We start from the raw sequence: 14,324 nt of genomic DNA, 5'->3' as shown, positions 1-14,324 counted from the left end.
ATTTAGTGATAGTGAAAGAATATCTGTCTGGAAGAAGTGCAATGAGAATTAGGGTTTGGGAAGCACTTTCAAGTCTGTGAGTGGAGGATCAGAGACTGAGGGGATAGTGTGGAGTTTTGTATCACTTTATCTCCTCCCTCTCTCTCTTTCCTTCAGTGTCGCTTGCGCTTCACAAGACAGAAGAGAACAGAGTGTGCTGGCTGCTGGCTTCTTCTTGCCACCTCTCCTGGATTATTATTATGCAGCACTCCATGTTGTTGCGCTTCTTCTTGCCACTGCTCCTTACCCTGCTCAGCCAAGCAAGAGCTCAGTTCCCCCGCCAATGTGCTACAGTTGATGCCTTGAGAAGTGGCGCGTGTTGTCCGGATTTTTCTCCGGTGTTCGGGCCTGGTACTGATCGCTGTGGTTCATCTTCAGGAAGGGGTCAGTGTGTACCAGTGATAGCAGACTCACGGCCCCATGGCCCACAGTACATGCATGACGGCCAAGATGACCGTGAACAGTGGCCCTTACGCTTCTTCAACCGAACCTGCAGCTGCAATGGTAACTTCTCTGGCTATGACTGTGGGTCCTGCCGACCTGGCTGGAGTGGAGCTGCCTGTAACCAGCAGATCCGCACAGGTAAGGGCATCAAAAATAGAGAAGAAACTCTGCTGGTCACCAGTGCTAAGTGTAAAGTGTATTTGGCTTCCTATCGCCTTTAAATAGTAAACATCCCTGACACCCAATTTAGAAATCTATATTGCAACAGGACTGTTAAGCTGGGCTGTCAATTCAGCCAATAATGCCTTGGATTGTCAGAAGTGCTGAACACCCATAAATCCCAATGGAAGAAGCAGGTGCTCAGCACTTCTGAAAATCAGGCCCTAAATATATTGATAGTCAGTAGCAGGCAGTTTGAAATGCATAGGTGAGTAAGAATGGAGAGAGAATTCAGTAATATTTTCTCTTATTTAACTTTCTAAACTATGTACATACTTTTAAGGTTTAAAAATCATTAGTCATTGGATTTTTTTTAATGTTTAAATTGCTAGATTCTCTAAAAATATATATGTGTGAGTGACCATAAACAAAAGTTTCTACCTAGACACCATGAATGACTCTATCTAGAGTGGGTAAGATGTGATAGATCTGTAATATAAGTAAGCAGTGGCTATTGCAAAAAAATCAACTGTCTTTATTTTCACCATAAAAGTAACGCTAAATACTCTGTACACTCCAAAACAAAGGTTAAAATAAGGATTACAATTTGAAAATCTTTACAATTAAATTCCTGAAAGCAAGCTTAACTAAAGGACGAGAGACCCCAAAATCTTATTCAAACTCTATGCCTGAACAGGCAACCTGAAAACAAAAATTAATGCTCATTAATCAGGGCTTGCTGAAGACAATGGAGTTACATCAACTTATACCAGCTGATCTGGCTCTGGCCCTTTACCAACTACTGAAAGTGACAAGAAACAGAAAAAGAAACTTTTAACAGGCCCACACAGACCTCATGAAATAAACATGAGTTTATAGAATTGTAAAATTAACTGCTGTAAGATCAGTTTAAAAACAGTTATTAGTTACAGTTTGCACATCCATAATTGATACCACAAATAATTTTAAACTATGGGTTGATACAATAATATATTTTGAATTATATATTTTTGTTGGCTCCAAAATATCTATTATAGTTTGTTGGATCAAACATTTTGAAATACAAATAATGTAGTGCATGTAACTAAATACAGTACCATGTCTAATCATTTCTAAAGAGTATATTTCTGGTATCTTTGTGTTAGTGAGTATGTGTGGTATTTATATATATATATATATATATACGCCTCTACCCCGATATAACGCTGTCCTCGGGAGCCAAAAAATCTTACCACATTATAGGTGAAACCGCCTTATATCGAACTTACTTTGATCCACCGGAGCGCGCAGCCCCGCCCCCCCCGGAGCGCTGCTTTACCGCGTTATATCCAAATTCGTGTTATATCGGGTTGCGTTATATCGGGTAGAGGTGTGTATATATATATTAGTGTGTGTGACAGTGTTTAGGGTTTAGTTAAACTCACAAGAATCAAAATCACACTTTTCTGGATATGAAGTTACTGGGAGAAGTCCACTGAAGACTAAGAGAAAACTCTCATTGACTTCAGTGGGGGCAGGATTTCATCCACTGTGTCCACCACTGACTGTGTATAGAAATGTAGTTGTTTTAGAATTCAGGATAGTTGTGATAACTAAAATGGGTGGCTGTTTCTGGAAATTAGAGGAACTTTTATCTGTGACTCAAGAGGTAACTTGACCTCTTTCCACCAGTAAACGGTGAAATTCTTCTCAGCAGAGATATAATCCAGGTTTTTGCTTCTCAAGCTCCTGCATTCTGTGGCAAAGATTCAACCAAAGTGATGGGCTTTTTAAAATGTTATAATACAATATGAGGAGGCAAAACTTTATAATGTAAAGGCTGACATATAGCACTCTCTTATTCAGGTTAAAGCAATACCATGAAAAATTATGTGTTCGGGATTTACCTTTGAAGTGTGTCTGACAAAGAACTCACCCTTAAATATCTAGCTGCTATCAACTCTAAAAAAACCCAAACAATAATAATAATAATAATTAATAAAAAGTAAGTATGTGATAACTCTTCCAAAAGCATTAACTCAATCCTTTTTCCACCATATGCATTCATCCTAGTCATGGGTCAGATTCTCTTGCCCTTTCTCATGTTGAGTAGCACCTTACCTCCAAAGTGACCCCAATTAAAACAACCAGGCTGCTTGAGGAAAAAGGTATTACTTATAATGAGTAAGGACAATAGAATCTGACCTTGTGAAATGAGATGTGGGTATTCACTACCTTTATACCTGACTTCTGTTTAATCTTTAAAGTTAGGAGGAACCTTCTGGACCTGAGTGCGAAGGAAAGGAATGATTTTGTCAATGCCTTACACCAAGCCAAGGCTACAATACATCCTGATATTGTCATAGCCACCAGGAGACATGAGGAGATATTGGGACCTGATGGCAACACACCACAATTTGAAAATGTGTCCATTTATAACTACTTTGTGTGGTCCCATTATTACTCTGTCAGAAAGACTTTCCTTGGTGCAGGGCAGCAAAGTTTTGGAGGAGTGGATTTCTCTCATGAAGGACCAGCCTTTCTCACTTGGCATAGGTATCATCTACTGCAACTGGAGAGAGACATGCAGGTGAAGTTTGCCTTAATATTGAAATTGCTTTTGTTCATGTTCCATGCTGTCCAGTTAAAGAGCAGACTGACTTCCCCCCTATTCCAATGCAGAGAGATGCATTGCAGATCTTTCTAGATGATTTCCATTACTCAATTTCAATTCCAGTATTATCAGACATATTAACATCATTTGATGGGTTTTAGGTTGCTAGGAGCATATAAAAAGTAGAAACACTATTTCAAATATAGCAGTCTAAAAAACTATAAAATTTGTCTCAAAGCTTCCTTTAAAAAACAGCAGTATTTCCTATACATTTCCTTTTAAATTCTGTAATTTATGCAATAAAGGCAATTGTTAATGATGCTTCTAAATCGTTGGGGCTGATTCTTGACTCACACTAGTCGAAAGCAGGAATAAGTCCAACAAAATCAATGGATTTGCAGTGTGAGATCAGAGTCAAATCCTAGGCTTGTGATTAGCTCAAACATCTAGAGAAAAGAGCAAATCAGGAAATCCTATTATATAAATCAGTGGTTCTCCATCTTCCTCATTCTGTGGACTACTTCATAAGAGAAAGAAAGATCTGTTTATGGACAATTGCTCGTCCCAGTGACTCAGTTCCCCGCTGCTTAATTTTCAAAATGTTTCAATATGAGGAAGAAAATCCATGGTTCACTGTTTGTCCATGGAAAGAATATGAGCACCATAGATATCCAGAATCACATTAAGAATATAGGGAGTATGTAGATGTCTAACCCCCAGTTCTCTTCACGTTTTTAATTTATGATTGCCTGTCTTATTAAAATTCCTGAGTGAAAAAATACACATACGAGAAAAACATAATTTCTTAAAATCCAGGGCGGGAAATAATCAAATTGAGTTTTCTGTGAGCAGTTCACAGATGATTAAATGAACGCACATGGCAGTATGTGCTTTACATTTTGTCTTTGATTTCTAGCAAAATATTTGGTTGACTAACTGTAGGTAATTCTGTCTTGTGTAGTTAATTGCAGATCTCTGAAGCCCTCACATAATGTTCTTGGGTTCATCAGAATGGAAGGACAGGAGGAAATAGACTAAAAGCTTCAACATTCCTTGTGTACATTCCAATCCCCAAATCCTATGTGTTATGTATCAGTAAGAACGGATTTATAGTACATGTGATAAATGAGGGAAATGTTGCCAAAATAGACAGATGTTTGAAGTAATTTAACTATCAATCCACAAACTAAACATTAATGACTAACTTGGAGATCATTACTAGTCAGGTAATGACTGTCTACTGGCAATTCCTACCTGAAGTGGAATAGAACATCTCATCAGTAAAGACCCCCTATTTTTAAAAAATAAAGGTAAAGGGGAAGAAAGAATAAATTAAGATAAATTAAGCCCCCAGAAAGGCTAAACCCACTTTGAAACCAGAAATTCCCCTGAAGTCAATAAGATTCCTGCATATGGAATCCTTGAAAAATCCTAGTCCTTAATGGGTTAATAAACTAATCTAGTATAGGTTAGTAAAGTAGGTCATTAGTGAAGTTAATTTGATGGTAATTGTGTCCTAGCGAATTTCACAATTGCCCAGCTCTAATCAGAAATGGAACTGAATTGCAAACATTTAAAGAGCAAACCTCTTATCGTCTTTCCCACTACTCTTTAGTCCTGTAGTTCACTGAAGGCAACTTGCTTATATGTTTGCTTTGTTTGTCAAAAGCCAGTGTTATCAAGTTTGATTATCCTTAAGTATATTTAACATTAAAATAGAATTATTTGGAAAAAATAGGATAGCAGTAATGTCTTATGGTTCTTAGTACAGATAATCTGGCTGCTTTCTAAAATACTTCAGGAAAGCATCAGGTTACGGATCAAATTAGATAACATATGCAGTGCTATTAATGAGAAAATTCAGTGACTCAGTGCAACAATTTGACTCTGAGTGCTATCAAAGGCCCAAAGATAATAAACTGAGAAATTAAGGGGAAATATTTTTCTTTATTCTCTTTCAGTTATGGTAATCCTAGGGGTTACCTGTAACAATAGCAGGTAAACATTTTTTGGACACGAGTGTGTGTGTGGGGGGGGGGGGGGGGGTTGTTTTTTTTTTTTAAGATGATCAAATGTAGCACTTTGATTTTGCTAATGGGGATATGTAGGATGGGATTCTCCAAAGCATCTATATCAGTTTGGATAACAAGTCTCATTGAGATTCAGTGGTGCCAGTACTCTTAACTCACTTTGGAAAATCCCTCTCATTATGGATATTACATTGTTCCAGTGAAGGCCCATATTAACATAGTGTTCCCGTGGTTAGGAGATGCTACAGGATCCCTCTTTTGCACTTCCCTACTGGAATTTTGCTACTGGTGGAAACACCTGCGATATTTGCACAGATGACTTGATGGGCGCTCGAAGCAATTTTGATGTCTCTCTTATAAGTCAGAACTCCATCTTCTCCCAGTGGCGTGTGCTCTGTGAAAACCTAGAAGACTATGATACCTTGGGAACCATTTGTAACAGTAAGTTTGTCTGCTGCCAGATTTTTTGAGCAAAAGTCCTATAAATAGTAAATAATCACAATTCTTTGCTTTTCAAATGCACTTTCCATCAGAGGATTGCAGAGTGTTTTGCAAACATTAATGAATTAAGTCTCTCAACACCCCTCTGAAGTAGGAAAGGGTTTGTCTCCCAATTTCACAGATGAGCAAACTGAGGCACAGAGGGGTTAAGCAGCTGCTCTGGAAACTTGCTCAAACCAGGGGAAACAGAAGAATTCATTCTGAACCTAGTCCTCTTACTCCCTTTCTTATGTGTTAGCCACAAGTATATCATTCCTGGAAGAATAATTAATACTGTTATATGCATTTTCTTACCTTTGGCGCCTGAATGTGGTAGTGTCCATCTAGTTATTCCTTAGCTTTGGATAGCTTCCAACTCACACGGACAACCACGCTCAGAACACCTACATTTAAAGGGGAGAACACATAACACTGTACCCCAGTGTGGGTAGCCAGTAGCAGGGACTGAACCTCAGATCTCTTGGTCTTAATACATGAACCTCTACTGCCTGACATTTAAAAAAAAGGCATTTGCTTAGCCAAGACTGCAGCCTGCTCATCAACTTCTCTCTGTGGCCCAGCCACCACTCGAGGGGGACAGAGCACCACACTGAGTGGTTTACAAGCACACTGAGCAAGATCATTGACCCCTGCCCCTTTGTTCAAAGGAATCAGAAATCTACTCTATTAGGCTGCTGAAGATTACTAACCACTTGCTCCCAGACCTGATGAAGTAAGGGGGATTTCAGGAGCAGGAAAGGGGTGTGAATGGAATGTGTTACACTCCAACTATCCCCAGCCCTAAAGAGCCATTGCAGCGTGTACAGGTGAGAGCAACACTGAATGCTCTAACATACACGGCCCTCGACCTCCCACAGGACCAGGGGGCACATCAGTGGCTTTGAATAGTCTTTGCCCTCTCCCCAAATTGGATCCTGAATCAAGTCAAGTTTAGCCCATCCCAAGGATCTGGCCCACTGTTCCGCCAGAATGTAGCTTCATGCTTTATCATGCCTTTCTTTCTTCTCCCAAACTCCCAGGCACAGAAGGTGGTCCAATTCGAAGGAATCCTGCTGGAAATGTTGCCAGGCCAATGGTTCAGCGTCTCCCAGAACCACAGGATGTTGCTCTTTGTTTAGAAGTTGGTTTGTTTGACACTCCTCCTTTCTATTCCAATTCAACAGACAGTTTCCGTAATACAGTAGAAGGCAAGTACCACAACTAAAAGTGCCCGGAACCAAAACAAAATGGGTGAGGGGACTAGCCCATCACACTCACCAGTTTTCCCTGCAGTGGTGAATAGAAGTATTGGCTCTGGGATGGGACACTGGCCATTTAAATTGTTTTACTTTTGTTAGCTTAGTGTAGTGAATAACTGTCACAAATTTATGGCTGATCCCTGAAGAATACCAGACTCTGTCTGGCACCCGTATGTATGTGCAAGGGAGCCTCACCTTTCCTTTGAGCCCCTGCACAGATACAAAGAGAGTCCTTGCACTCAGGAGACACAAAAGCTTTGTGGAGCCAGTGCTGCTGATGGTGCTGGCTGTTGTGATATAAATTGGTCAATTGGTGGTCATGGTCATGACCTTTCCCCCTGATTTTAATAGCCAGTAGAGTTGGCCAGGCATGGAAGAAAATGGACACTACTTCCTCTTCAAGGTTGACACAGTTGCTACACTCCTTGGAAACTCCAGGAGACATTTTGCCCCAGAAAACTCCCAGAGTTCCCAGTGGGCCTGGGTGGAAATCAGGGTAGAGTGAGACCTGAGTAAGTACTAGGGTTGTCAAACGATTAAAAAAATTAATCGTGATTAATCACGCAATTTAAAAAAATAATTGCAATTAATCACACTGTTAAACAATAATAAAATACCATTTATTTAAATATTTTTGGATGTTTTCTACATTGTCAAATGCAAAATATTCAATTACAACACAGAACACAGTGTACAGTGCTCACTTTATATTTTTGATTACAAATATTTCTGTTATAAAAAACAAAAGAAATAATATTTTTCAATTCACCTCAAACAAGTACTGTAATACAATCTCTATCATGAAAGTTGAACTTACAAATGTAGAATTATGAACAAAAGAATTACTGCATTCAGAAATAAAACAATATAAAACTTTAGAGCCTACAAGTCCACTCAGTCCTACTTCTTGTTCAGTCAGTCACTCAGACAAATGCCTGTTCTCAGTTTCAGGTGACCTTGTAAATAAGAAGCAGGCACCAGTATCTCCCGTAAATGTAAACAAACCTGTTTGTCTTAGCAATTGACTGAACAAGAAGTAGGACTAAGTGGATTTGTAGGCTCTAAAGTTTTGCATTGTTTTGTTTTTGAGTTCAGTTACGTAACAAAAAAAAAATCTACATTTGTAAGTTGCCCTTTCACGATAAAGAGATTGCACTAGAGTACTTGTATGAGGTGAACTGAAAAATACTATTTATTTTATCATTTTTACAATGTAAATATTTTTAATAAACATAATAATATAAAGTGAGCACTGTACACTTTGTATTCTGTGTTGTAATTGAAATCAATATATTTTAAAATGTAGAAAAACATCCAACATATTTAATAAATTTAAATTGGTATTCTATTGTTTAACAGTGCGATTAAAACTGATTAAATTGTTTAATCGTGATTAATTTTTTGAGTTAATCGCGAGTTAACTGCAATTAATCGACAGCCCGAGTAAGGACTTCAGAATTTGATCCTTGATTAAAATGATCTTCACACCTTGGATAGATGGAAGTGGCCTGTACATTTCTTGCATAAATCATAGGTTGGTAGATACAGAGGGCCAAATCCTTGGTCCTGGCTCCAGCCACTTGTACTGTCTCAGAACTGGAAAACTGCCCTAATGGGGCAGCCAAGGATTCCCCATTGGGTGGCATAAAGCTGGTGTAGCTGGCTCTACATTACCCACTCTCACTCTTCACCCCTTCCTTTAGGATGTGTATGAGGCCACAAAGAGCGAGGAGCCTATAGGCAGTTCTAAATTATGTTGGGAGTCGTTTTGGTCCCCATTGGCCAGGACTGGAGGGAGATGGGAAAGTAGCTTAAAGCCCCATTTCCCTCCCCACACTCATTGGTATGCTGAGTATAAACTTGGTGTGGCAGAAGCGCTGGCCCTGAGTATAGCTCTGCTGCTACCAGCTTGCAATTGTGAAAGGGTGGCCCTTCTCGCCTGTGGAATAATGAGGCAGTGTTGGCACCCATCTAGTAAGGATACCCCAATGGTTACATCTGCTCAGTACATTTACTCTGGTAGCTGAGTCAGCAAAGCTATGGAAGAAATCTTTTAATATTAAATCTTTTAATATTAAATGAAATTACTATTACTGTAGAACATCAAGGCTTTAGTCATAGACCAGAACCCCACTGTGCTTGGTGCTGTACAGACACAGAAAATGATGCTAGGTTAAAATGGAGGCTGATGCACAGGATAAACAAGTGAACAGATCAATCATTAGAGCCCTGCACAGATACAAAACTTGTATCCGCATCCGATCTGCAAACATGGTCTTCAGATATCTGCATACACACCTGCATCCGTGTTTGTGGATATCTGCGGATATAAAATGGATATCCACAGATTTGCAGAGCTCTATCAATTGTTACCCTAACTGGGCCATATAAACCAGCCTCTATCTTAACTCTACAAATCAAATTCAGAGTGAAATTTTAATTTAGAAGCACCTAAAATGCATATACAAAAAAGGATTTGGGCATGTACATCTGAAAATTGGACCCATGTGCTTTAGTCTCTGCTCAGCTTAACTCTTCTTCTTTGTAAAACTCCAAAGAATTAATTCCAGACCAGGCTAGTAACCATGATAGGTTACCAAACAGTTAACTTCCAAAGAATGGGCCAGATCCTCAGCTGGGGTGAATCGTTTTAGCTCCGTTAACTCCAGTGAAGCTATGCCATTTTACAACAGCTGAGGATCTGGCTCAGTGTTTATCTTGAAGAATACATCACTGGGATCTGGGTGAACATGTGAAGTGATTGAGAGCTGTGGATGCTCAGCATCTCTGGAAAAACTGGCCACCACTATCTAGTACCTAATGGATTTGGAGACCTATTTTTATACACCCAACTTTGAAAAATTTGCCCCAGATTTATAAATTGGAGGAATTTTCATGATGATTTAAACCCTCCGACACCACATTTTTCAGATGTTAAGTGCTAATGATGCTAGGGGAAATCTTAGACCACTACTCCAGAAGGTGGTTTTCCAAAGTCAGTGTGTTGGCAGTCAATGTGTAAAAGACATGTGGAAAGCTGAAGTAACAGCTGGCCCATTAGGATACATGGTAGCATCGTCACACTTGTGTCAGCAGATAGTGGCTGCATTGATGGTTTCAATTATGTCCAGAGCCATTTAGAACTGAAAACTATAGCTTCAGTGGCATGCTAGAAAATGATTTATTGTTGCCACTGTTGTGTTAAATCCCACTTTGCTCCCGTGACACGCAGAAGCAAGCTCATTCCACACTCACAGCATTCTTTTGCAAAGATTATTTTGGTCTGAAAATGACATACTTTCGGGGTGCAGCAGCCACGTATTTAAAATATCAATAGGTAGAGAAGGAGCAAGTCAACTATATTAAAACAAGGCAACAGAGAAAATAGCATCCAGCCTAGATTGCTGCTTCAGAACAAGTTTTTCACTAGGATTTTCACTGTGTTCCTCTTTATTTGTATACGCAGGATACAGCGATCCTTCAGGGAAGTATGATCCGGCAGTTCGCAGCCTTCATAATTTGGCTCATCTGTTTTTGAATGGAACAGGGGGACAAACTCATTTATCTCCAAACGACCCTATTTTTGTCTTCTTGCACACATTTACTGACGCTGTTTTTGATGAATGGCTGAGGAGACATAATCCTGGTGAGATGCATTTGTTTGTTATTTTATGAGCTTAGCAAAGTTGCTACCCATTCAGAATAGCTCGGCTGGATCTTGGTGGACAGTGAGTACCCTCTGCAGTTAGGATGTGAAGGTGAAATAAATGTCAGCATTGGCCTGCTAAACCCAGGGTTGAGAGTTCAATCCTTGAGGGGGCCACTTAGGGACCTGGGGCAAAATCAGTACTTGGTCCTGCTAGTGAAGGCAGGGGGCTGGACTCGATGACCTTTCAGGGTCCCTTCCAGTTCTAGGAGATAGGATATCTTTATTTATTTATTTTTATTTTATTTAACAACATTGGGATCTTTTTAGTAAAAGCTGCCCATTAAGGAGGGAATCCTACCCCACATCGAGCCTCCACCCTTTATGTGTGTGGAGGAATGTGGCTGGGGTAGGTCAGGCACAGGTCAGGCAAGAAACTTTTGCTAATACGTTGTATCTCAGAGAATGCAGGCAGATGAATTATGGAATCTACTGAAGCCTCAGGGTTCCACAATCATTCTGTGGCCTGGAATGGAGAATTTCTTCTTGTCTGCCCAAAGAATACCTCAGTGCACAGCCCAGCTATTCATTTTGAGTTACATTGTGATCTGCTGTTTCATGGATGTTCAAGAAAGACACATCCTTCATGACTCACGCAAGGGCTGATTTACAATCGCTGCGCCTGCTCCCTTAAGGGAGCAAAGGAGCCAGAAAGGGGTAGGAATAAAGAAGGCAAGACTGGGGCCAGTGAACCAAGAGACAAATCTGTGCCACCCTAATGGACAGTGCAGAGGGCATTCACGCCCGTCTACACAAAATAGGAGATTGTACTTCACCTGGGGCAATGCAGCCTTCCACTACTTCTTACACAGGAATCTGTTGCAACCACACAACAGAGCCCTTTTTGTGCTGCTTCCCAAGGAGGGAGAAAGAATTTTTCATACATGTTTTGAGGGAAGTTATTCTACATCTTGATGGTACAGAGTGGTTACATAATTTACCCCAAGATCTTGTAGCATTTCCTATGACATCTCTAATAAGGAAGAAAAAAACTGCTCCAACTATAAAAACTGACTCCAACTGACCCTTTTTTAACTTGACTAGGTAGATCACACACTGCTATCCTAATGCAGCAAGTGACAAATTAAGGCCCCAGCCACTTAAATTCAGCACAAGACCGTGCAGTTACTGTGCTAAAACAGCTAACCTTTCAAAATCTTACAGTGACATTCAACGTTCATAGTAACATCAAATGGCATAACAAAACTGTTCATTACTGTAGTAAAAGGACTAGATCATGGCCCCAGAGATCCATCTATATGCTCATATCTCTTCTTGTACACGGGAAGAGATCGATCATTAGTTCCGTAAACATAGGCCTACACTTTTAGAAGAGATTAGCGATTTGGGGTCCCAACTTGAGACATTTTAAAGGGTCTGACTTTAAAGCCAGAGCTGAGCAGCCACCTTCTGAAAATCAGACCATGTCTAAAGTTGGGACCCAAAATCACTAGTCACTTCTGAAAATGCACTTTTTAATAATACTTTGTTTCATGCAGTTCTTCAGTCTCTTCAAATGTAACTTTTTGATCTCTGGTGCCACTGTGAAATAAAGGAAGGGTGCCTTAAATATTTTGTCCTCTCTGCCTGTTTTTAGACAAGTGTTCTCAGAATGCCCTGAATAGAATTTGAATCACTTTCATTTTTATTTATTAAAATGAAACCTTGTTTTCCAATTTAGATATTTCAATATACCCACTGGAGAATGCCCCTATTGGACATAACCGGCAGTATAACATGGTGCCATTCTGGCCCCCAGTTACCAATAATGAGATGTTTGTTACTGCACCAGAAAACCTGGGCTACAGTTATGACGTTCAATGGCCAAGTAAGTAGTTAAAAGCTTCACTTTACTCTCATTGTGTCGTCCTCGCTTCATTTTGTGCGTGTCTGTGTGTATGTGGGTCATTTAGCAAAGTTGGTTTCAAATTTCAGAAATTTTAATTTGACACCATTTCAAAAGGTTGTTTACCTGTCCAAAGTTGGCTTTTAAAGGACTCATATTTGGACTATTGTACCATATTATTATACCCTGTGCATGCAATTAATCATAAACAGAGATGGGCCTGAACCAAAGATCTAAATTTGGACATCCCCAAGCTTTGAGGAAGTTCTGATCTAGAGCCAAACTTTAGCCCTGATCCACACGCAAGTAAACCTTTATGCCTGTGTGGAATTCCAGTAAGGTCAGTTGGTTCTGCATGGGCTCATGGGTCTGCCTATATAAATCAGATTGCAAAAAAAATGTCTTTGTAGCTCGGGCCCATCTTAAGTCTGAAATGAAAGACACTGAAGTGGACCTAACCTTAAGCATTTTGTTAAATAATGATGGAGATTGAGATTTGATCTAATTTTCAGCTGTATCTCGTGAGGCTTAACTTTTTTTTCTCTCTCTTTGTCTTCCTGCTTCCTTTCCACTAGGCCGGGCTCTGCAGGTCACAGAGATCATAACTATTGCAATAGTGACTGCATTGATTCTGGTTGCAATTATTTTTGCTGGTGCTACATGTATTGTGCACGCTAGGAAAAACAAGGATGAATTGCATCAGCCTCTTCTCACTGACCAGTATGAGCGGTATTCAGATGATTATGATAGCATACCAACCCCAAGCCAGTCTGTGGTTTGAAGAGATGGGTTTTTTTTACCTGCATCTAACAGAATCTGTTTCTTCTGCTGTATTTTATAAATGCCAATAACGGATCTGCCCTAAAATAAAGCACAAAAAGTGTCAATTGTATTGATATATTTGCTTCAACTCCAATCTCCTCTTTCATCACACTGCAGGACCAGTATATCACCTCTGAAATACCAAGTGCTTATCTTGATAGACCCTCACTAATTTCCCAACCCTCACCTTATAGCCTCCCTTATCCATATTCCTGAATAAGTGCAGTGATTTTCTAAATTGTCCAGTACCAGTAACTGGGAGTAACAACTTGCCTTTCCTGTATTCTGTGTAGAAGCCTTTTCATAGGTGTACCTGAATGAATGTAGGACCTGATTCTGCCATTCTTAGTCATATTGAATACTAACTTACTCCACAAGTCAACCCCCCTTAGCTGACTGGAGTAAGGCAGTGTGGTCCAATGGATATGGCCCTGAACTAGGACTTAGGAGACCTGAGATCTCTTTCCAGCTCTACCACTGACATGTTGAGTAACCTTAGGCATGATATTTCGCTTCTTTGTGGTTCATTTTCTCCACTATAAAATGGAGATAACGATTCTTCCTGTGTAAAGTGCTTTGAGTTCTATGAATAAAAAGAAATCATAGCTTGGTATTACACTGGTCTACAATTTTTGAGAAGTCGTCTGCTTCAGAGATAAAATGTGCTATTTATTATGTATTTTGATGTGCTGAATTCAAATATGACAATTAAAACAACTGATTGGCTACTGTTTCTAAGATATTTAAGTTTTTGCATTTTATGTCTATGTATATTGTGTAGATAGTAGAGTTTTAATCATAAATTGTAAACCTAGGTCTTTTCATGTGTTTATGGTTGCTTTACATGATAATATTTCACCTGTCCTGTTTATGTAACACTTTAAAAAGCAGCCAAAGGGTTATATAAATAAAATTTATTATGAAACAAAAGGCAAAAAACTATTCT

At 39.5% G+C, this 14,324-nt stretch overlaps 1 protein-coding gene across 1 annotated transcript; it reads left to right on the top strand.

Moving 5' to 3' along the window:
• The first annotated feature begins 239 nt into the window (after positions 1-239).
• TYRP1 (tyrosinase related protein 1) lies at positions 240-13,337 on the top strand. The gene is made up of 7 exons (XM_065406498.1): positions 240-621; positions 2,889-3,211; positions 5,502-5,706; positions 6,786-6,953; positions 10,471-10,650; positions 12,392-12,538; positions 13,132-13,337. Exons 1-7 carry the CDS (start codon positions 240-242, stop codon positions 13,335-13,337), a joined length of 1,611 nt encoding a protein of 536 aa, XP_065262570.1.
• The last annotated feature ends 987 nt before the right edge of the window (positions 13,338-14,324 follow it).

Source organism: Emys orbicularis, chromosome 6, assembly GCF_028017835.1.
Source record: "Emys orbicularis isolate rEmyOrb1 chromosome 6, rEmyOrb1.hap1, whole genome shotgun sequence".
NCBI classification, from domain to species: domain Eukaryota; kingdom Metazoa; phylum Chordata; order Testudines; family Emydidae; genus Emys; species Emys orbicularis.
The sequence above is the reverse complement of the archived record's forward strand: the minus strand, read 5'-3'. Positions and strand labels throughout refer to the sequence as shown.

Excerpts from the sequence above, each read along its gene's own strand:
- TYRP1 (XM_065406498.1), top strand. The coding sequence starts at position 240 with ATGCAGCACTCCATGTTGTTGCGCTTCTTCTTGCCACTGCTCCTTACC. Across the intron at positions 6,954-10,470 it reads TTTCCGTAATACAGTAGAAG|GATACAGCGATCCTTCAGGG; the intron begins GCAAGTACCACA and ends TTGTATACGCAG. Across the intron at positions 12,539-13,131 it reads TTATGACGTTCAATGGCCAA|GCCGGGCTCTGCAGGTCACA; the intron begins GTAAGTAGTTAA and ends CCTTTCCACTAG.